The following is a 24848-nucleotide window of genomic DNA, read 5'->3' on the forward strand; positions in this document are numbered from 1 at the left end:
GGTTTTATGCTATATATATATATATATATATATAAACATGATTAAAAAATGCTTTGGGTACTCTTGGTGAAGTTATATAGAGAAATCTTTGCATTAATTTTGTATCTTTTTGTAAGTTTGGAGTTACTTCAAAATAAAAAGTTACAAGATGTCCTTCCTTGGAAAATTTTTAATGTTGAGTAAATCTCAGTATAATATATAGTGAAATAAACATTCAGAGCATACTGTGTGCAGAAACCAACACAATATTGTAAAGCAACTATCCTCCAATTAAAAATAAAAAAAAAACCAAATATATTCTGTATGTAGCATAACCCTAATTTTTGTGGAGGAGTTGGGATGGGTTACATGTGTGTAACCCATGAATATACAGTATCTCTGCATAGATTTGAAAGCCTATGGAGAGGTCAAGTGATACACCAATATATTGATATCCAATTTCATTTTTATGGTGATACTCTCTTTTTATCAAAGTTCCTATGATTACCAATATTCCTTTTAAAATGAGAATAAAATGAGAATATTTTTAACTAGAAGAGAGGCTATTAAAAGGGAGAAAAGTAATATAAAACTTTTCAAAATTGGCTTAATGACTTTGGAGATTACTTTCTTTAAGGCTTGTTCTCTTTCTTCATCTCTCTCTTCAGTAATATATTTGCCAAGTCTCTTTTCTCCAGGCCTGATTCTAGGTTATGGTCTTTACCTTGTACCTTTTTTCCTCCCAATCTTTTATTTTGAAATAATTGTTGATGTCATTTTCGTGGACCATCTGTGCTAATAATGTAATTTTCCCCCCCAGGTATTGAATTGAAACACCTTTGTTTGGAGTACATGACTCCATGGCTATCAAATCTAGTACGTTTTTGTAAGCACAATGATGATGCCAAGCGACAGAGAGTTACTGCAATTCTTGATAAGCTGATAACAATGACCATAAATGAGAAACAGATGTATCCATCTATTCAAGCAAAAATATGGGGGAGCCTTGGGCAGGTATTGAGTTTGCTCAAATATTTATCTAGTACCTCCTTGGTGCAGATATTTGTCTGATACCCACATTGTGCGAAGCACTGCACTAGGGATATAGCTATAGAAAAAGACAGTCCCCGTTTTCAAAAAGCATGCCAGACACCCACCTAACCCCTGATCCACTTCAGAACCATAGGAGTCTGTGTCTCAGAGCCAGAGAAAAACTAATTATTCTAGCACTCTTCTCCACAGCATTATTACAGTTGCCGTGCAGAATCCATGATGTGCAGAACCCACAGGTGTTGAGGGCCAACTGTACTCTGCCATTTCTTAAGTGAGGGACTTTGATAATCTTCAGGGGGTCCTGGAACTAATCTCCACGGACACCAAGGGATGGCTGCATGTAGAATTTAACTGTGAAAATCTGATATTGTTTCTGATAACTAGTGCCTTATAGTATATTCTAGTATCCTGTCTACTACAGGTGTCAGTAAATGTTTGCTAATGATGTTATTTGGGCCTCTTGCTCTCACTTATAGTTCTGTTTTAAGAATGCCAATATTAAAATAGTATAATATAATTTCTATCTGACAAGAATTATGCTATCATTTCTTCAAAGTAATTACTTAAGGAGGCAATACCCTTATTCAGATAATGCTGTGAATCCTCCACATTATTTTAAATGACCTTGGAGCCAGTTTTGTAGCTCTACAAAACATTTCAGTACTTTGATGTCATTTCTTTTATTTTAAAATAATTGTACTTTATACTGATACATTATTGTCTTAGAGAACAGAGGTGCTTTAAAAGTGAATGAAAATAATATATGTAGAGATTTAAAATTTTTTAATACCAGTCTCTGAAGGAATTGAGTGACTGTTCTGATCCTTTTCTGGATATTTTATGATAAATTTCTGACAAGTCTCTAAATAAAACCTAGTGTTTTGGAGGCCTCAGGTAAAACAGAATTTTCATATTGATTGGACTGCTCCTTGAGTTATTTTTAAGTTAAAAATTAAGTTGGTAGAATAGCTAAAATGTAAGTTAATCTTTCCCTCTTCCACTAGATTACAGACCTCCTTGATGTTGTACTGGACAGTTTCATCAAAACCAGTGCAACTGGTGGCTTGGGATCAATAAAGGCTGAGGTGATGGCAGATACCGCTGTAGCTTTGGCTTCTGGAAATGTGAAATTGGTTTCAAGCAAGGTAATCACTTTTCCTTTGCCTTCTGGGGTATGGTTTGATGTATCTGGTTTTTTTTGTTTTTTTTTTTTAATCAGGAGGTTTTTTGTTTTATAACAATCATTTTAAGAAGAATTTTTTTGTGATAAAACTTTCTAGCTCCTTTTTTTTTTTTTTTAATTTTGCTTCTTTACAGGTTATTGGAAGGATGTGCAAAATAATTGACAAGACATGCCTATCTCCAACTCCTACTTTAGAGCAACATCTTATGTGGGATGACATTGCCATTCTGGCTCGCTACATGCTAATGCTGTCCTTCAACAATTCCCTCGACGTGGCAGCTCATCTCCCCTACCTCTTCCACGTTGTTACTTTCTTAGTAGCCACAGGGCCACTCTCCTTGAGAGCTTCCACACATGGATTGGTCATTAACATCATTCACTCTCTGTGTACTTGTTCACAACTTCATTTTAGTGGTAAGTTCCAGGAAAGCAGTGTGTGTGTTTACCAAGTCCTTTCCCCATTTTATACCACCTGATTAGCCTAGATTACCTATTTATTTATTAATATTATGATGCCTTCACACCAAGCTGCTTATTTAGATCTATAGTAATGACATGAAATCGGAGAAGGCACTGGTACCCCACTCCAGTACTCTTGCCTAGAAAAACCCCATGGATGGAGGAGCCTGGTGGGCTGCAGTCCATGGGTCGCTAAGAGTCGGACACGACTGAGTGACTTCACTTTTCACTTTTATGCATTGGAGAAGGAAATGGCGACCCACTCCAGTATTCTTGCCTGGAGAATCCCAGGGACAGTGGAGCCTGGTGGGCTGCCGTCTATGGGGTCACACAGAGTCGGACACAACTGATGTGACTTAGCAGCAGCAGCAGCAATGACATAAAATACAATCGAAAAGAACAAGAATGAATTACTTTCATTCCATCTCAAGCCACAGCTGAGATGTTCTATGCACATTTTTCATGGAAACCTAGTAGTTATCACCTAAGCTTAAAGCTCAGCACTGGTTAACAATGTTGCTTTCCTAGTAGGAATTTGTAGACAGGGAGTTAATTGATGAGCATGAAGCTAACATATCCAGAGGGTTGATTTAGGGAGCACTGTTAGGTAATTTGATATGATATTCAAATTTTATAAATTCATAATAAAATATGTGACACTTCAGAATTTTTTTTAAAAAAATTATATCTTTAAAGTCTTTACTTGTTCCTTTTCTTTTTTATAGAAGAGACCAAGCAAGTTTTGAGACTCAGCTTGACAGAGTTCTCATTACCCAAATTTTACCTGCTGTTTGGCATTAGCAAAGTCAAGTCAGCTGCTGTCATCGCCTTCCGCTCCAGTTACCGGGACAGATCATTCTCTCCTGGCTCCTATGAGAGGGAGACTTTTGCTTTGACATCCTTGGAAACAGTCACAGAGGCTTTGTTGGAGATCATGGAGGTATAGAAGGCAAAATGATAAGAAGCTAAACTCATTTTTAAAACTCCACTGGTACTGTATAGAAGAAATACTGTTTTATTCTGTTTTGTACTTAATGCTTAAATAAAAACATTCATACAGACTGTGTTTAGAATGTTTCTAGAAACACTTATATACATAAATATATTCAGAGTATCTTTTTTTTAGGCATGTATGAGAGATATTCCAACATGCAAGTGGCTGGACCAATGGACAGAACTAGCGCAAAGGTATGTCCCAAATTTAAGTTACAAAAGTATGTATACTGTTGAAAAGATAGATATTACTACATAATTGATATTTTAAATAATTATTCTATGTATTTATATGTATATATATAAGCACAAAAGTTTTCATAGCTCTTCGAATTTTTTAATTGCAGATTTGCATTCCAGTATAACCCATCCCTGCAACCGAGAGCTCTTGTTGTCTTTGGCTGTATTAGCAAACGAGTATCTCATGGACAGATAAAGCAGATTATCCGTATTCTCAGCAAGGTACTTCCCCCTCTCTTCCCAAATATTTGTGGTTCCCAAGTTGTAAAGTATATCTTGAATTTTTCTAAGGGACATTTAAATTTGAATTTAATAAAATATCTTATATGTTGTTTATTGAATCTTTAAAAATGGGTTTTGATTATTTATTATAATTCTTTGAAGTGAAGCCTCTCTAGAGAAGAATCTTAAAAAAATTAACTATTTCTTTTGGCAGAAGGTACTATTAATATTTTATTATAAGCATTTAACTAGATATTAACTAGATAATATTTCTAAGGTGGCTCAGTGGTAAAGAATCTACCTGCAATACAGGAGAGGGAGGTTTGATCCCTGGATGGAGAAGATTCCCCTGGAGAAGGAAATGGCAACTCACTCCAGTATTCTTATCTGGGAAATCCCATGGATTGAGGAGCCTAGTGGGCTACAGTCCATGGGGTTACAAAGAGTCAGACATGACTTAGCGACTAAACAACAACAAAGACTAGCCTTGTATAAAATTATGTAATTTGTAATTGCTATAACAATTCCTGACTTACTATGTTAGAATATACTATAGAAATACTTTTAAAAAAGATTCCAAGTGTGTTTACTAGCTACCAAGATCACCACAAGCATTGGAAATAATTCTCGCACTTATTAAATAAGGAATTGTTCCTGAAATAATTCTGAAATTCAGTTGAGGAGTAAATGTTTGTTTCAATGAAAGTAACATAAAGAATTCTGTTTCTCTAAAAGGCTCTTGAGAGTTGCTTAAAAGGACCTGATACTTACAACAGTCAAGTTCTGATAGAAGCTACAGTAATAGCACTAACCAAATTACAGCCACTTCTTAATAAGGTAATTACTGTGAAGAAAATGAGTGCATTTATTTTGGGTGTTAGTGTTAAATGTTATTTTCTTTCAAAGAGTTCAGAAAATAAGATGGATAGAGAAATTATAAAGAAAAAGCTATAGTTAAAGTAGAACGTCTTACCTTAAAATTCAGTTGTTTTATTTACATTAGAGGAAGAATGAGCATGGAGAGTATGTTCTTAAGTATTGGGTATTGTTTTATCAGTGCTTAAAGGAAAGATGGATATATATTCTTAGTTCTTTCATCAAGTTGAGCATCTGCTATGTGCCAAGTACTGTTTTAGGTGCTGAACAAAGCCAATAAAATTATCTGCTTTCATGGAACTTTTATTCTGGAACTAATGTGAAAGTTGAGGAGTGGCTAGATAATAAAGTAATTAAAATACACGATGGGTTAGTTGGTGATCATTATTGTAGAGAAATGTAAAGCTGGGGTAAAGTTCACCTGGTAATCAGGAGTCTGGTGCTAAGTGAGGATAACGTTTAAAGGGAATAAGATAATAGCAGACCCTGTTTCAGGGTGGTCTGAGCTCATCTCAGCTTTGTGACCTCAGGCAGGTCATCTGTATAATATCCGGACATTATGTTTCCACATCAATAAATTGACTAAGTAATGGCATAGTGTTAGCTTCCAACTCTAAAGTTGTATTCTGTGAATTGAGTACAAAGATACGCCAGATTGAGAGAGATTACAGAGAAATAAAGACCTGGTATTGAGCTCTATGTTCTACAAACATTCTATGTTCTACAAACATTCTAAAATGGCCAAATTGGGGTTCTTTTGATATTCCAAAATTGATATTTTTGTGTGCACAGTTAAAAAAAGACACTGTGCAATCCTAACTGTAAGGTCAAACTGAATGGAATGTGTCTGGCCCAGATGCTTTTTGCCTTGCAGCTCTTCTGCCTCCTGCTTCTCACCTTTCCCCAGCAGAGGAGGATAAAAACAATCAGAAGTGATTATAGCTCCCTTAAGGTGAAACCTATTACAGGGAGAAATTAATCATCCTCGATGCTTACCTATACACCCTGGATCCGAACAGAGCTTAGGGGTTTAGCCAAGGAATTTCCCAATCCCAGTCAGGATCCTCTGGGATTTGTTAAGGAATTTTAATTGACCATCTGGACCTACGAGCCCAGGTTTTAATCTGTATCAACTAATGCAGCTGTTAGTTTCTGAAAGCAAAACAAGGGAATGACTAGAGAAAGCAGGGTGAAAATACCCCTTAAAGGACTTTGAATCACATAGTGCAGAAGCTTGCACCAAATATAAGGAATTAGCTGAGAAATTACTCAAACCTACCTCAGAGCTTTCTCCAAAAACCATAAATGGACAAAGATTCAACAGTGCAAGCAAAGATTGGATGAATCAATCCAAACTATTATAGAAGATTGGGGGGAAAAAAGCTTTAAGCAATATGCTGGCTTGACATTTGAATCATTCTCTAACAACTAAAATGATCCTTTTGCTTAACTCCACCTTTAAAGAAGGCTTAGATGAAGATTTAGCTACTCTTGTCAAAAAGACAGTCTAGGTTGGTCTGAGTTACACACAAAACACTCTTGTTACACTGACTGGCCAACTTTTCAAAACCATTACAAAAAAAAGAAAAGGGGGTATCTATGAAAATTATGAACCTTTAATTGCACCACTTTATTACCCAATGCCAGTAGAAAATTGACCCCCAACCAATTTAATTCCCAAAACAGTGGAGAAAGCTTGACGGAAAAAAAAGTCTCTCTTTAGAATTCTTGTCCTGAGGGCAGTAACTCCTACTAGGAGAACCTGATTTTCGCTCCCTGTCCCTTGAGACCCAGAGCTCTCTGGATCACTTATCTAGACTGTCTCTTAATTGCTGAAACTGAGGGGTGGGGGAAGGAAAGAAGCCTTTTAAATTTTATTATTCCAACTTATTTACATTTTGTTTTATATTGTCATATCTGATTCATGACTAAGTTTAGAAAATGAAGGTATATCTCTCATTGTGTCTGTCTGGATATATATATGTATGTCTCAGTATGTTTCTTTGTCTTTGGATAATATTGCTGAGGTTAATTTGTAAAATGAGCTCTAACCTAACCAGCCTAAAGAAAAATAAGCACTTGCAAATCGAGCAGTTCTAAATACAAGAGAAATTAACCTAAGTGGATTTCAGGTTCACGTGAATTAAGAAATATTCAGTATTAAGTACCTGGTATTAAAATTTGTTGATCTAATTAATGTAGACATGCTTAAAATATTAAGCATAATATTTTCATTATGCCTAGGTTTAATATGTTAAATAAAATCTTGTTATATCTGTTACAAATTTGTAAGCAAGCAAAGTAACTCAACTGAAGAAACTTCTAAGGAAAGCAAGTGTAAATGAGATAGGAACTTCTAGATAAACTCTATTAAGGGGCTACCCCAATGGCTCAGCTGTAAAGAGGCGCCTGCCAGTGCAGGAGATGCAGGTTCGATCCCTGGGTCGGGAAAGTTCCCTGGAGTAGAAAATGGCAGCCCACTCCAGTATTCTTGCCTGGAAAATCTCATGGACAGAGGAGCCTGGTGGGCTACAGTCCATGGGGTCACAGAGAGTCAGACACGACTGAGCTCACACATGATTTCTTGTATACTGCAGTGTGTTTTGATGGGACGGTGGTGTATCTTACTAACCTGGAGTGCGTCTCCCCTGCCTAGGACTCCCCTCTGCACAAAGCCCTCTTCTGGGTTGCTGTGGCAGTGCTGCAGCTCGACGAGGTCAACTTGTACTCAGCAGGCACTGCACTTCTGGAACAAAACCTGCACACCTTAGACAGTCTCCGAATATTCAACGACAAGGTAAACAAGCTTTCGGTTGGTATTTCTAAGTTATGCATGTTAGAGCGTCTCCTTTTTTTTGTTGTTGTCTTTTAAAATTAGAAGAGATCCATCTTTAAATATGAATTTCTGTGCAACTGGTGGTGAATATAATTCCTTACTAGCTCATAAAAATGGTTTAAACTTTGCATACTTTTTTATATAAAAATAGCAAAACACAGTACTTGCCCAATATTGGTAAACAGAAAAAGGATAAAAATATTGAGTAATAATAATAGCTACCTTGCTAGGCTCTATGCTGTCTTATGCACTGTACATTCGTTAATTGTAATTTCATAACCTAAGGGTAAAGGTTAGCATTCCCCACCCCTACTTCACTTCATGAAGAAATAATCTAAAAATAAGCTTACTTTTATTGAATCATGGTACTTAATGAGAAATAGGTATAATTAGAAGCAGATAAGGAGTTTGGAGGAGTCTAAAGGAAACTTTTGGACACTTGATTATGCTAGTCTTTTGTTTGCTTAATTCCACTTTAAAACATATTAATACCATCACCACCCCTCTTAACACCTATTAGTCTTGATTGAGATTGGATTTTGGTTTACAGAGTATAGTAAAAGAAATACAATAGTAAGAAATTATATTCGTTTTGTCTTTGGAGAAAAAAAAGAAGAGTCTAGGAGAAAAGAGAGGAATTTTAAGATAAATATGTGTATATAATAAGAGGCTTAAAGCAAAATTAACAGAGCTTGTGAGAAGAAAGAAACAGACCAGAGCATGGTTTTATGTGTGGAGATGCCTGGTCTAAACATCGTTTGTTTTGTCTTCCAAACAGTAGTGTAGTGTAGACCCAGAACAGCTGGGGCTCTGGGAAATATGGAAACAGAATTTTAGATGTAGAAGTTATCTTGAAGTTTTATCATCCATTTTATAGGACAGAAAAGAACAAAGAAGTCAGATAACTTGTTCCTGTTTGTACATCTGACTTGGAACTAGAACCTCTCTTTCCTAATCCCATTGCCCTTTTCTGGAGTGGTCTTGGGACAGCAGTGGTCAGAGAGATGGCTAGCTATTGGCCTTTTGTGTGAATATAGGATATTTGTAAGTGAAGTGTTTCTCTAGGAATATCTGCCTTGGCATTTTCATTGGCAAAATAGACCATTAGCAGAAGTTAATATTGACTCCAGTGTCTCTGGATACTAGGAATCAGTTAATAAAGCTTGTTAAAAGTTACCAGAATGAAAGATGAATAAGGTCTGAGGATCTATTATTTAACCTAATGACTATAGTTGATAACATAATTGTTGTATTATAAATTGAAATTTGCTAAGAGAGGAGAACTTAAATGTTCTCCCCCAAAAAGGGGGATGGGATATAAATATGTGAAGTGATAGTTTATTGACTTAATGGGAGAAATGTATATGTGAAAGGATATAGATATACATTCATTATTCAAATCATCACATTGTACACTTTAAATACCTTCCAATTTTGTCAGTTATACCTCAGTAAAGCTGAAAATATATATATACATTGAACTTATAGTAAGTTAATACTTTAATATTATGTAATATTCTGCAACTTGCTTTTTTTTAACAATATGAACATCTCTGTAAAGCATATATATATATACACACACACACAAAATTTCATGTGTGTGTGTGTGTATAATTCTTCCTCATGACTGCAGAGTATTTTACAGAATGCATGAGCCACAGCTTATTTAACCATTTGCCCATTAATGAACATTTGATTTGTCTGTTATCTTTTTTTATTATAGAAAATGTTACTCTAAACATCTCTCTACATTTATTTTATAGTCTAATGTTTTTCTTTCTTTGAGGTAGAAACCTAGACAGACCTGAACATGACCCTAAGTACTTTCAGTTTTTGCTTTAAAATAAAATCTCTGTGTATAAGAGAATCACAGGGCTTCTTTTTTTCAAAATGCAAATTCCTGGGCCTTACCACTTCCCATGATTCTGAGATTGAACCCAGTACTTTCCACCCTTGAACAAGCATCATCAATGACTTTAAGGCAGGTATTCCTAAAACCACACTTTAGGAAATACTGTTAAATACCTTAATTTAGAGGTCAGGTTACCTAGCATTTTTGAGTTTCAGTTCTTTGTTTTACCACACTAGAACGTCAAATTTGCCAGGGCTAGTAGTTTTTGTCTGTCTGTTTGGTTCACTGACATATCAGTCAGTTGATCAGTCTGTAAAATGGACCTGACATCTGTTAACGCAGAATTGCTTTAAGGTTTCAGTACAGTAGTGTATCTCACCCTGTTCTCTACAGCAGGCCCTCAGTAAACGTGAGTCCTCTTCATTCTCTTGAGTATCCAGTCATAGTACCCAAAGTGCCAGCTACGATTCAACGCATGGTCTTATTTAAAATAACAGTATAGGTTTTTAAAAGTCACCAGGATGTAAATTGACAGTCACTTATTTTACATTATAAATCAAAGCTGTTGTATCTTCCATCACCTTATTCCCTACATGCTTGACTGTCTTGCACTAATTTATTTGTAATACCTTAAATGTTCTATGGTATTTTGTAGTCATCTGAAAATAATTTTTCTCAACCTAAAAGGATTATTTACTTTGCCATAGCTGTTGAATGCAAACAAAATCCAATTTAGTGATCCTTCTGTGTGAACCCCATCAACTGTCTCATGATTATTTTTAATAGAGTCCAGAGGAAGTGTTCATGGCAATCCGGAACCCTCTGGAATGGCACTGCAAACAAATGGATCATTTTGTTGGACTTAATTTCAACTCTAACTTTAACTTCGCACTGGTTGGACACCTCTTAAAAGGTAGAGGCCTTGTGTCAAAATATTTTTATGAAATAGTATCAAGAAGCCAGAAGTAACTAAAATAACTGAGTGCTTGATATAATTTGGCTCATATGTCTTACTTTAAATGCAAACTATTTGTCTTAGTGAGTTATGTTTTGTTTAGTATGTATTTTAATAGAGCCTAACTTCTGAATCAAATACCAAATTTCCTTTAGAAAGCAAAGGAGTTGATTGTTACACAATTTCTAAGTACTAAACCTTCTAATAGCTGTTTTATTAGTTAATGATACTTAAGTATCTTTTTGGTTATCAAAATAAGACAGATTACAAATTAATAAATGTTATTTGAGTAACTCATGTTAGAAATTTGAGATTTGACCAGAGATTGTCTTAACTTGTTACTAATTTACTATTGTTCAGTACTGTTATTACATACCATAGGACCTCGCCCTCTGGTCCCCATTCTCCCACCTCCACATTTCTATATTACTTAGAGCAGTGATCTCCAGTTATTCCTCAGAGTGAGCTCATTCACTCGCTCACCTGACTTTACTCCCTACTTCTGACTTCATTGAATGTTAGCTTCGGTTTATTAATCTGGTACAGCCATGGCCCAAAACTGCAGTTAACAGAAATGGCATATAGGGTGAGTCAGAAGCAAAAGCAGTGTAAAGTATGGCCTGGAATAAGGAGCTAGCATGAATTGCTGGTTTTAGATTTGGCCAAAATTAGAGACTCAAGCTAGAACTTGAATCTGCAGTGTTGTATCAATTTAAATGATGGTTAGGCTTGAGGGATCATAGAGGTTCCCCCAGGTTTTTAACCAGGTACATACACACACACACACACACACACTGGTGTGAATGTATGCATTTTATTTCACCACCTTATGAAATCTTTGCAAAAAAATATTGACAGTTTTAATCTCTAAAGTGAATAGGGATTGCTTAAAAGATAGTACACTAACTACAAGATACCAAGAGATGAATTGCAACTAGGCTGATAAAGTACTTGCTTATTCTGTATTTCTAAAGGAATATGAAATATTTCCAGTGTACAAATTCCCTATTTTAAATGGAGTTGCATTAGTGATTAAAAGCTGTCCAAAGATCAAACTTACCCTACTCAACCCATTTCTTTGACCTTTGAGAGCATATAGTCCCAATATCATAAGGCTTCTTCCTTTAACTAGAAAAAAAATTAAGTGATAAAACCCTGTTTTCAAAGCATATCTTAAGACAAACTACAATATTAGGTTTTTTAAAAAATCCTTGTGCTGTTGTAGGGAATAGAAGATCTGAAACACTTATTATCTTTCCTAATTTTCCTCTCCCTGAGGTGCCTTCGTGTTCTAGGGAGCATTATTCTGTTCTGCACATTTTTGGTGCTTAATTCTATATGTAGTTAATTAACTGTTCACATATGTGTATATTTTACCTTCCCCAATGGCTGGTCTCAGAAGGCAGGAGTTACCCCTTATATACTTCTCTTCTTTGCAGAGTTGCTAGTCACAGAGTAAGAATTCAACAAATGCTTACTGAAAGAAATAATTAACTTCTTGTTTGTTTTTATTTTTTCCAGGATACAGGCATCCTTCACCTGCCATTGTCGCAAGAACAGTCAGAATTTTGCATACACTACTAACTCTGGTTAATAAACATAGAAATTGTGACAAGTTTGAGGTGAATACACAGAGCGTGGCTTACTTGGCAGGTAAAAACACAAAATAGACAAAATTAATCTTACAGGTGGCGCTAGTGGTAAAGAACCTGCCTGCCAATGCAGGAGATGTAAGAGACAGGGGTTTGGTCCCTGGAGGAGGGCATAGCAACCCACTCCGATATTCTTGTCTGGGAAATCCCATGGACAGAGGAGCCTGGTGAGCTATAGTCCATAGGGTCACAAAGAGTAGGACATGACTGAAGTGACTCGGCATGCACATATATATCTAAGGACCACAAAAAAGGTACAGACACCTATGGGTCCTTCTACTGATTGCTTAGCAGAGTAAAGAGTTCACAGCTAAGTCCCGTGGTATTGGTTAAAATTTGGAAAGTTTGCCAAAACATTTTTCCTTATAAAAGAATTTGCATTAGTATATGAAATGGGTTCTCTTGTCATCTTTGGTTCACGACACTACATAACTCCCTGTTGTCTGTCATAAAATCTAAATGCCTGAGCCTAGCATCTTGAAGGAGAAGGAAATGGCAACCCACTCCAATATTCTTGCCTAAAGAATCCCGTGGACAGAGGAGCCTGGTGGGCTTCTGTCCATAGGGTCGCACAGAGTCGGACACGACTGAAGCGACTTAGCAGCAGCAGCAGCATCTTGAGCCCTGAAGCAGCCCTCCTGATCTGTCCTCTTTCTCTAAATGTCACAGGCTCATTTTTTATTTCCTTTCGAAATGGATGGGCTATTTTAAGCTAGTCTACTTGCCACCCACTAGAAGTGCCTTTATGTCTCTTTAATATTCATTCCTGATGCCATCTGTTTTGCCTAGATTGTCTGCCCCTCCCCTCCTTCCATTATACTGTCCTCGCTTGCTATTGCCCAGTTTGTGTTTCTCCTTTCAGCAACACTTAGCACTTATATGTAACACAATTGTTGAACATAGTCTTTTTTTTCATTTGGAGTCTGATGATTTATAGTGTTGTATTCGTTTCTGCTGTTCCGCATAGTGAATCACATACATGTACATATATTCACTCTTCTTAAGATTCTTTTCCCATAGAGGTCATTACAGGGCATTGAGTATAAACATAGTCATTTGATGGAAAGTGCTGATTCCCAGTTTAGCAGACTTCACTTTGTAGCAACTTTTTTGAGTCATTTGACCTTGAGCAAATCATTTAACATTTCAAAGTATTTTTCTTTACCTAAGAAATGGACATTATAGTCCTGGCCTGCTGACCTTTTATGTTTGTTGATGTCAAATAGACATTAAAGCGCTGGACTATATAGGTACTGTTTAAATCTGTTTAATGTTTACATGCAGCCTTCCAAAACAGATGGTAAACCCTTAAAGATAAACAAATCTGTCCTAAGGGTTTATACCCTTAAACTTCAACTCTCCAAGACTCTCTACATGCATGTTTAACAGCTGTTATTCTCTTTAGGAGCTTGTAAGAAGTATATCCTATTTTAAATCATATTTGTGATTTATTAAATTGTTAAATCTTCCTTCTTGTTTTTTTTAGCTCTACTTACAGTGTCTGAGGAAGTTCGAAGTCGCTGTAGCCTAAAACATAGAAAGTCTCTGCTTCTTACTGATATTTCAATGGAAAATGTTCCTATGGATACATATCCCATTCATCATGGTGACCCTAGCTATAGGTAAGTGGGCTTCTCCTCCCATAATTACATAATTTCATCAGGTTTTGATTTTCTGTACCAATGGAGTCAAGCAGCAGAGTAATCCAGAAGGTAATATAGGAGAGAAACTAAAGATAATCAAGGAAGAATATAAATCAAAACTCATTTTATAAATGTACGATATTTTATGTGGGTTAGTAGTGAGAAAGTTCTTCTTACCTATTTGTGCTAATTAGTTAACATTACTTTGTCTCTTTTTAAGCACAAGTCAGTTGAATGATGAAGAGATGATCTTGAAAGTATCAGACTGTAGGAGAAGGCCTAGGAAAACCTAAGGTGAAATATAAGCAACATTACAAGCTTAATGATAGAAAACTGAGGTATACAGATTTGTAAAAAGATATACATGCCAACATATTTATGTATTTACTCATATCACACTAAAGTTACTAAAAATTTTTCTATAGTGCAGATTTAGTTAAGATAATCAAATTATATTTGCTGTCATGTGTGGCTTTGGGTAGCATGTTTTTCACTAAAACATAGAGAAATTCCATAAAATTGGCATCATTTGGAGTTTTTTTATATTTTCAGTTAATGGTACCTTTAAGTGTTAGGTACAGTGTTGAACATAGGAAAATAATCATGTCTTTGTAGAGCTTGTATCATTAAATTTATCAACATCCCACTTTTTAATAAAAAGCTCTTGGCATTTTCCAACAGGTGTTAACAATGTATGCAGAAGCTTTCCAGGCATACTTGGTTTTCAGTAGTCTTACTCTTTAGTCATTCCTGTGATTATATTTATTTGAGATAATGCTCTTTTTGTCATGGAAAGTAAAAAGTGAATTTGCCTGTGTTCCCCTTGGTTTTTAAACCAGTGGTACAATTGCCTATTTAGACTTGATTTTCTTTTATTAAAAAATGAATGCAGTACAGTTAAGTTGAGCATTTGTTGAGTACCTGCTATGTATGTCATGGCAAGAAAGTGGATACCTCCTGGAGATAAATTAAGAGTTTGTTCTCCAAAGTGCTTTAAAGTACAGTTTTAAAATTAATTAATCACTGCCATTGGGAAATAGAACAGTCAATTAGAAGGGCCAAGAATGCTTGTTTTTGTCATCATGTTTATTGATTCTTCTCAATTGTTTTAATCTCTCAGGACACTAAAGGAGCATCAGCCGTGGTCCTCTCCCAAAGCTTCTGAAGGGTACCTTGCAGCCAGCTATCCACCTGCAGGCCAGACCAGTCCCCGAGCCAGGAAATCTATGAGCTTGGACATGGGTCAGCCTTCTCAGGCCAACACGAAGAAATTGCTTGGTTAGTTTATCTAAATTATGTAGAAATTTTTAGAGTTGTTTTTAAAAATGGTCAGATACTTTCACTCTTGAAAAATTATTTGAAGCTCTTAAAGATTATCAAAATTTTCTGTTTTTGATGCAGCAAAGTTTTTGATGCCAATGATAAGAGAGTTTGATAGATCAGTTAAGCCCTATCAGTTAAGACAGAAGAATGAGAATGAGATCTCGAAACAGTTTGGGGGGGATTCTTAGACTAAATATTGTGGCTGTACTTGTTTTATTCTGCCTTGGCCAGGCAGCAGGTGAATGAGAGTAGGAGAGACATTAGGTACTCACAGAAAAGGAAGAGTCTCACAGCATTCAGATGCAGGGCCTTTAACAATATATTTTCCAAAATTATCATCTGTGGGCAGAATATATCAATATGCTATGAAATGTAATAATACTATTTGCCATCTTTTCTTAAAAAAACAAAAAGGTAAGAGTTTTTGATTATTGTATTTTTTTATTACTCTAAGAACATAGAATTCTTGAAAATTAAAACTGCTCTTTTATATCAACATTTGCCCATGAGAAATACACCTAAAATGCTGTGAGACCCTTTCCCTTTTCAAAAGCTGAAGTAAATAGTGAAAGAACCCACTGATCCCGCCTCACCACATGTTGAATACAAAGGTGCTCTTATACAGCTTTGGCGAAGGAAGTATAAAATAAGTAACCTGCCAATAAACCATGAGAGAAATTGAAACCATGAATGTTAATCACTATGACTAGTCACATAGGACTGTTATTTTTTGTTTGAGTTTCTTTCTGTTTATACTTTGCCATAAATAATGTTCTAGGAGTTTTCTGGTTACTTAATGTTTTGTGATTCTCAATTTTCATGCCAAGGATGTTGTAAATGAAGAACTAACTTCAGAGAAAATGCAGTATTGAATTCATTCAACCTATGTGCTAGATGAAAAAGTTACATAGTCTTTGCCCTTGGGGAAGCTCATAGTTTGATGGCTAAGACAGTATCATACAAGTGCAACAGCATCCCTGGGTGCCATTAAATACATCTTGATGAGGGAAAACTGAGGATTGGGGGAAATTAGGAAAAGCTACAGAGGGGAGGTAACATTTAAACTGGGTCTTGAAGATTTGATACCTGTTTGCCAGGTAGACACAGGATAAGGAAGGCACGCATCAGGAGAGGTGGGAATAGCATGAATAAGGCAAAGTCAGGAGAAGCAATGGGACAGGAAATGAGGCTCGAGAAGGCTTGGAACTAGTCTGTAGGAGACTTTGTGCCATGTTAAGAAATTTAGCCTTTTCATGTATCCAGCAGGGATCTTTAAATAGGGAAGGGACATTATGAAATTTTATTTTTAGGAAAGGTTTTTGGCTACAGTATGGAGAAAGGGAAATTTTTTGGCAAGGGAATCATTTAAGAGATTGTTACAGCAGTCCAAGCAAAAAATGGCATAGGCCTACACTAAGGCAAGAGCAATGGAAGAATGGAGAAAAGGGATCAGTTTTGGGATTTCTGTTCAGTTCAGTCCGACTCTTTGTGACCCCACGGACTGCAGTACACAGACCTCCCTGTCCATCACCAACTCCCGGAATTTACTAGGACCTGACTATATGGGCCAGGTAGGGCAGGAGAAGGCCGAGAAAGATGTCAAAAGTTTCTGGCTTCAAAAACTGTCTGGGTAGTGACTCCATTCACAGAGATTGGGACTAATAGATTTATAGCACAAAGTAATTCAGGTTGGTTGATAAGGACTTCCCTGGTGGCTTAGAAGGTAAAGAGTCCCCCCACAATGCCAGAGACCCAGGTTCAAACCCTGGGTTGGGAAGATCCCCTGGAGAAGGGAATGGCTACCCATTCCAGTTTGGGATACCTTCAGAATTCTCGGAATGTGTATCTAAGAGATAAATGAAAACATACATCTGGAGATCAGGAAGAGAGAAGTGGACAGGTGGCACATTTAGAATTAATTAGCTCATTAGAGAGCTGAAGCTATAGAAGTGAAAGGAGATCTCCAAGGAAAAATGCAGAGTGTAAAGTAAAAAGGAAGAATGAAATTTGATATTTTGACTGATCACTGACTGAATGTCTAGCCTTGTGACTTCAAGCTAATCTCTTAAGTGATGGCTTCCTCAGTTTATAGGTAGAGAAAATGAAGAAGTTAGACTAGATCCTTTGGGCTGTTAAGTTATTTGACCTTGATTTTTATGACTGTTGTGAATTAGTATTGAAACTTGAGGTTAATAGAAGATTAAATTTCTCAAGTGTTCAATTGTCCAGATGTGATTATAGTGGCTTCAGTTCTGGGTTTTAAAAAGTAATACTGTCACAGGTATTCCAGATTTATTCTTAGAGCTGCACCAAGAAAAATAAGAGAATTTCTTATAATACAAAGAACAGAAATATGTAAGTTCCAAATAACCCAATTTCAATACTTTTACTTTAAGAGAAAGTTTTTCAACAGTGATAGAGAACACCATTATAGAAACTCAAAGCCAAGTGAATGGTCCTCCTTGCTATTTTTGAAACATTTCCCAGTGTATCAATTATTTAGTACTTTCAGGCATACAGATCCTTTTTTCAGAGCTTGAAGAACTAAAATCAAAGTTTGATTTTGCCTTCATTTGGAAATTCTTCATATGTTAATGACTCATTTTTGGCACCAGCTGCTGCTGCTGCTAAGTCACTTTAGTCATGTCCAACCCTGTGCGACCCCATTGACAGCAGCCCACCAGGCTCCGCCATCCCTGGGATTCTCCAGGCAGGAGCACTGGAGTGGGTTGCCATTGCCTTCGCCATTTGGCAGCAGCAGAATGCCTTAAATTGAAAAAAGATGGTTCAGACATAATTGCTCTTTGCTATTAAATAGCGCCTATCTCTGTACTTATTATTAAATATTATGCTTGCTGGTGGAGTTTGGTTTACCTCCAGTGTAGTGAATGTAATCTCAGTTTGATTTGGACCAATAAGGCACATCCAGTCCTGAAACAGAACAGCTGTTTAGCCAAAATTCCTTAAGAAGATGAAGAAATATGGAGAAGAGAGGAACTCTGCCCCAGGGATGTTTGAGCTTTCTTTGGGTCCTAAGTGAAAACGCAAACACTTTATGCCCAAACATTTTCTTTTTAGTATATTCCTATTCACAGACACTGTGGTTAATAAACTTCCATATTCTGTAACTTTTGTTTATAGGAACAAGGAAAAGTTTTGATCACTTGATATCAGACACAAAGGCTCCTAAAAGGCAAGAAATGGAATCAGGGATCACAACACCCCCCAAAATGAGGAGAGTAGCAGAAACTGATTATGAAATGGGTGAGAAACAAAGTTAATAATTAATCTAGATCATTGAAAGTAAGGAGGGAGAATACATTAAAAGCCATATTTGCTTTCTAGCCATTTCTTAGTGTCATTAGGATGAACTATAGAAACATTTGCTCTTTCTCAGAAGATAAGCTGTACAGTCCTTAAAATGCCAAAATCCTGAAATATGTGTGGAAAGCAATCATACATAGGATTGTAAACAGCATCGTAAACAGCTAGCCGGAACTTTCATATATAGATGAATAGTAATTTTGTATGATTTTTATGTTGATAATTTAAGTGTCTATTAAAAAACTATTGAATTATAGAAGTGACATTAAAATATAGCAGGTGAAGTAGTATCTGGTGTGTTGTATTTGATTAATACAGTTGATAGTGTTAATCCATATCTTACCACAGAAACCCAAAGGATTTCCTCATCACAGCAGCACCCACATTTACGCAAAGTTTCAGTGTCTGAATCAAATGTTCTTTTAGATGAAGAAGTACTTACTGATCCGAAGATCCAAGCACTTCTTCTTACTGTTCTGGTAATATTTTTTGCTTTTTATGTTTTTTTTCCTCCAGTCTACTCTTAGAAGGCCCTTAAATATTAAAAACATGAAAGGAAGTCTATATTCAGCTTCTCACCAAAACAGATAAAAATTCAGCCACAAAATAAAATGTTTTTTGTTTACTTTGTTTGCAGGCTACACTGGTGAAATACACCACAGATGAGTTTGATCAACGAATTCTTTATGAATATTTAGCAGAGGCCAGTGTTGTTTTCCCCAAAGTTTTTCCTGTTGTGTAAGTATCTCCACCTGCATTTAACTTTTGTATCTGTCTTGAAGTCAAATGTTTTATAAAAGCTTAGGAAAAGTATCACCCAGTAGTGTTCACTGATTGTGGAGAGGGAAACATGGATAGTGATTTTAGCTTAGAGACAGTGGGTTTAATGAGACCTAAGATTTGTTTTGGCCTGTCACTCAGGGTGAACATTTTTTTATCTTGTTGTTTCCATACATTGTTCATTGTGATGAGCATCATTTCCTCACTTAGGAGGAAACTGTTAGATTGCTATTAATGTATTTAAATTAGCATACCTGTTATGGTTTCTTTCTCAGTAGAGGTTTTCTTTTTAATCCACAGTTGAATGAAAGCAAAACTGACCTCTTATTTGGGAGAGGAATTTTATTCTCTCTTAAGGGATGAAATCATATTAGCTTCAAAGTGTTCAAATCTAAATAACCCAAAGAAATTTGGGATCCCCTGGAGAAAGAAATGGCAACCCATTCCAGTGTTCTTGCCTGGAGAACCCCATGGACAGAGGAGCCTGGTGGGCTACAGTCCATGGGGTCACAGGAGTCGGACATGACTTAGCAACTAAACCACCACCACCATTCCTAATGTAGGCCTTCTGTATAGTGTCATTATTTCCTTGTTTTCGTTTTTTATTTATTTTTATTTATTTATTTGGCTGTGTCTGGTCTTAGTGGCAGCACACAGAATCTTTTAGTTGCAGAATGTGGGATCCAGTTCCCTGCTGTGTGCACGTACGTGTTCAGTCGTGTCCGACTCTTCTGCCACCCCATGGACTGTAACCCACCAGGCTCCTCTGTCCATGGAATTTTCTAGGCAAGTGGAGTGGATTGCCATTTCCCTCTCCAGGAGATCTTCCCCACCCAGGGATCAAACCGTGTCTCTTGAATCTCCTGCATTAACAGGCAGATTCTTTACCACTGAGCCACCTGGGAAGCCTTTCTTTTTGTTTAATCTTATTCATAAATTTCAGAGTTTTATGTACTTGGCCCTTGGTTATTTTTATTAATGGAGTGTAACTGGGTTAGAAATAGTCAGTTTCCTCGTAAGTTTGAATTGGATCATATATTCCACTCCCTCCAAGCTAATTTTGTGTTCCTTATTTGATCTGATTCAGCATTTATTAACACTGACTAATAGTAAATTTAGTTTTAACTCCTGGGTACATATCAGTAATCAACAGGAAGAGATGGTCCTAAAGCATGCTGAGTGGCTTATAGTAGCCAGCCTTGTCTTGAGCAGACAGTCAGCATGTATAGTTAAGCATAGTTATGTGACTTTACTAGTTGGTTGCTTTTACCATATTTTTTCTGATGACTATAAACTCAGAACAACAAAAAAAACCAGAAAAGTAAAAACCTTTATATTAGAAAATTTGGAAAAGCACCAGGAAGTAAAAAAGCACTCACCACCCTTTATTTTTATCACATTGTTCTAGGAAAGAACATATGTTTTCCAGTGTATATTTTCATTTAATTTATCTTTAAAATGTTCCTCTGTTGACTTTTTTTTAGGCACAATTTGTTGGACTCTAAGATCAACACCCTGTTGTCATTGTGCCAAGATCCAAATTTGTTAAATCCGATCCATGGAATTGTGCAAAGTGTGGTGTACCATGAAGAATCCCCACCACAATACCAAACATCTTACCTGCAAAGTAAATAAATGTATCGGGAGGAGGCTTGTTGATGAACTTGACACAGGCGTGCTGCTAAAGAATACACTAGCTGAAGAACTTCTCATGAGGAATAGGCTTGTTCATCTCTCTCTAGTGTGCCATTTTCTTACTGTCTTAATGTTGTGTTCAGTATGATAACTGGTTGGCAGCTTTTTAACTAAAGTTATGTTTTTATACTGAGTGTACTTTCAGTGAGTTTTAGTCTACTTTGATACTCATCCTCAAAAAAATGATTTTACTGTACATGTAGGTTTTATATATCATCAGCTATATAAATTATTTAATTTCTATTAAGATTAAAAGAGTATCTTGCTTGTTGTAAGAGTAACATTTGATTTGTTGCAGGTTTTGGTTTTAATGGCTTATGGAGGTTTGCGGGACCCTTTTCAAAGGTAAGAAAATATATTTTTCTCTACTGACAAAATGAAAATTTTACTTATATAAGTATGCCTGTTTTAAGAACACACAATGTGCTGAAAACCAGAATGATTCATACAAACACATACGTTATTTTTATTAAAAGTTTTCTACCTCAAGATTCTTTCCAAGAGGCAATACCTTTAATATGTTTATATACTAGCTTTTACCAAAAAAAAAAAAAAAAATCAACTAAATTTATGCTTGACTTTTCAGAAAGGTATAATAAACCTCTGTAAACTTTTCTGCCCTCAGTCCCTCATGTAATTGATGACCTTAAGGCACACACTTAGGTATCTTATGATTAGGAAAGAGCATAACATATGGCCGAAATCTACCTCATGACCTGAAATTAATACAATGTTATATGTCGATTAAACCTGTTTTTAAAATTACATAATGAAAAAAATTTACCTTGTGAAAACATTTTTTTCCTCTCAAGCTGTTGCATTAGATTCACTCTTCCCTGAAAATATCCTCATGTGGTCCATTCAGTTTGTTCTTTGATTGGCATTTGTTGATATAGTGTGACATAAATAATGTTTTTAATGATTCTGTCTGTATATGCTCTCTTTCCAAATTGATTGAGGTTCCTTGAAGGCAGGACTTCTATTTCTTCCCCTAGTGCAGTGTTCTAGAGATAGGGGTGCTGAATCAATGTAAATAGTGTAAACTTTGTTTTAAAAATTGAGTGTTTAGTTTTATTTTATTTTATTATTACTGAATACCTCTTGATATGCAAAGGCTTTCATTTACAAAATGGGCCTGAAGTCACAGAAATAAGTGTGTCATGCAGCAACTTTTGTGGTTTGATGGCCAGTAACCCTCCATTCTCTTTAGAGTGTTTATTAGTTAGTTGAATCTCTAAATGACAGCTGGAATGATGCTCTGCTCATTCTCCCTGTTTTGGAAAATAGTGTAGACATCATTCCTGATAATTGGATTGTCTCAGGATTAATTCAGTCTTTGTCTACGCATGGCCTCCAGTAATTGCAGGTTCATCTGGAAGCCGTTAAGTGTAAGCTGAATAAAATTCCCAGTTGTAAGTCCCATGGTAGTCTATAAATATTATTTCATTCCCCTCCCCTCGCTTTTTTTAATGATCTGTAGTATAAAAGAAGAAAAATAGTAAATTAAGCCCAAAATAAAAATTGAATTACTCTTTTTTGGCTTCAAAGGGGATTTAGAAAAAATAAAAAAGAACGGAGCTAAAATAATTTCGTATTTTCCATTACAGCAAACACAAATCCCAGACTATGCTGAGCTTATTGTTAAGTTTCTTGATGCCTTGATTGACACGTATTTGCCTGGAATTGATGAAGAAACCAGTGAGGAGTCCCTCCTGACACCCACATCTCCTTATCCTCCTGCAGTGCAGAGCCAGCTTAGTATTACTGCTAACCTTAACCTTTCTAATTCCATGACCTCACTTGCAACTTCCCAGCATTCCCCAGGTCAGTAAATGTACTCTTTATATAAATTTGAGCAATAATATTACTATACAACATTAGGAATTCCCTTGTTATCCGTTTACAGCAGATATTGCTCTTTTTTATCATGAAATTCATCTTACATTTCTTCTTTACCTTGTAGCTGATTTGAATTTTGGTTTCTGTAAAGCTTTCTGCTTTCAAAGAGTGCAACAAAAATAGTGACATGTTTATAGAGTGTTTACATAGTATTCCAAGGTTGAAACATTTTTAAGAGTTCAGGCAGGAAAAGTAACCTCAGGGACAGGTAACCCCTGTAAGTGAACAGAATGATAACTCCCTTACTAGATGTACTAATCTCGCCCTAGTGTCTCTGTGTCTCTGACACAGCCTACTGGGTCCAAAAAATCCACACAGTATAGTAGTGTCCCAACTCCCTACTTCCAGCAACAACCTGAAAATCTAGGGGTGAACAAGCACCCAGACAAAAAAGCCACACCAAAAACATAACATCTTAAAGCCCATAAGCATATTCCTTACTCTGAAGTCACTCTTAGGTCCGAGTGTGGAAAGTATACCAATTCAACATGCAACTAACAGGTGGATACATTGAGAAATAGCTAATAGCTCGGGTGGGGCTGAGATAAGCAAGATGGCAGAAACAGCAAATGCACAGAACTTTGGGCTCATTCAGTGTCAAAGCAGATGATTTCTTATGACTCCCGTCCACCTTGGAGGTGTTACTCAATCATTACAGAACTGACACCATTGTGTATGTTATAATGACAGTAATAATGAAGGAATTCCGTTGAGGTCATGTTTATACTCAGAAAGATATCTTTTTAAAGTGGTTAAAATTAAATTTCCATTATCTGAAAAGTTTACTCATGCTATAAGGAAAAGTTATTAAATGTAGTTAAGTGTTAAGTGGATTTTCTTTTAAAAAGCCAAGTAATGTATTATAACTACTTTGTATTGTTCAAGATCCATAAATAGAATTTCCAGTTTATAATCCTGGTTTTGCCTGAATATTTAGACATACATAGTTTTGAAGGTTCTAAAGAACTTGGCAAAAAAAAAAAAAAAAAAAGAACTTGGCAAATCTAGTGCCCAGTTCATACGTATTATAAACCATTATATTAAACCGCTATATTCATGTATGATCTGTTAAGCCTTGGTCAACAACAAAACCTTGGTCAGCAGAGGAAACAAATTATTTGATCTAGCACTTATTTATCAGTCACCTTACTGCAGCTAGTCAGGTTTCCCCTCCCCCCAAAAATATAAGTGAAATCTTGCCAGCTTTTCTCCTCTATAACTGTGTTCATTTGACCTCTGTTACCTACTCCCTAGGACAGTGTTTCTCCAAGTGTGGTCCCAGACCAGCAGCCTCAGTGTCAGTTAGGAGCTTGTTGAAATGTGGTTGCTAGAATCCCACTCCAGACCTCATGCACAAGAAACTCCTAGAGTAGGCCCAGCGAGCATTTTAACACTCAGGTGATTCTTACACACTAGAATGTGCATAGGATCTTGCCCCATTATCAGCATTTCAGCTGTTAAAGCCAGGGCAAAACTTTACTGTCTTCTAGATACTGCAGTGACTACACTCTTTCCCTCATCACCACCACCTCCCACCCAGCCCCCCATGATAAAATCTTAGCTCTTTGGAGCTAGAGGGTACTACAGACGTAATTTAGTTCTGAGCTCACAGTGTCTTACATGAAGGGGAGACTGGGCTTAGAAGAGCCAAGTGAATTGCTTTATCACACAGTCTTATCTAGAACCAAGGCCAGTGCTCTTCCCACCACATCTGTTGCCTTCAGTATCTGCCATCTTTCTTCCTTCCCTTCCCTTGCTTTCCTGTTCTCTTTCATATGTTTGTGTCTGTCTCATTATTTCCATTTGCCTTACCTAAGTCCACCACAGCTTTTCTCCTGTAGAGCTGTCTATCGTCTGGATTAGTCAACCACTGAAGTTGATCCT

At 36.3% G+C, this 24848-nt stretch overlaps 1 protein-coding gene across 4 annotated transcripts in view; it reads left to right on the top strand.

Annotated features, from left to right (window-relative positions):
- The window catches only part of NF1 (neurofibromin 1), a 239987-nt gene that overhangs the window by 202049 nt on the left and 13090 nt on the right, over positions 1-24848 (top strand). For 3 of the 4 annotated variants that reach the window (XM_043480281.1, XM_043480273.1, XM_043480292.1), the window contains 18 exons: positions 800-993; positions 2037-2177; positions 2350-2629; positions 3400-3614; positions 3801-3862; positions 4015-4129; positions 4865-4966; positions 7662-7802; positions 10480-10606; positions 12170-12301; positions 13787-13922; positions 15064-15221; positions 18408-18530; positions 18939-19069; positions 19228-19328; positions 20855-20997; positions 21364-21410; positions 22673-22889. In XM_043480281.1, the coding sequence (XP_043336216.1) occupies positions 800-993; positions 2037-2177; positions 2350-2629; positions 3400-3614; positions 3801-3862; positions 4015-4129; positions 4865-4966; positions 7662-7802; positions 10480-10606; positions 12170-12301; positions 13787-13922; positions 15064-15221; positions 18408-18530; positions 18939-19069; positions 19228-19328; positions 20855-20997; positions 21364-21410; positions 22673-22889 (2565 nt within the window). The remainder of the gene's footprint in view (positions 1-799; positions 994-2036; positions 2178-2349; positions 2630-3399; positions 3615-3800; positions 3863-4014; positions 4130-4864; positions 4967-7661; positions 7803-10479; positions 10607-12169; positions 12302-13786; positions 13923-15063; positions 15222-18407; positions 18531-18938; positions 19070-19227; positions 19329-20854; positions 20998-21363; positions 21411-22672; positions 22890-24848) is intronic. The other variant, XM_043480302.1, reaches the window with a different exon arrangement.

The sequence above is a fragment of the Cervus canadensis genome, chromosome 1 (genome assembly GCF_019320065.1).
Source record: "Cervus canadensis isolate Bull #8, Minnesota chromosome 1, ASM1932006v1, whole genome shotgun sequence".
In the NCBI taxonomy this organism is placed as follows: Eukaryota; Metazoa; Chordata; class Mammalia; order Artiodactyla; family Cervidae; genus Cervus; species Cervus canadensis.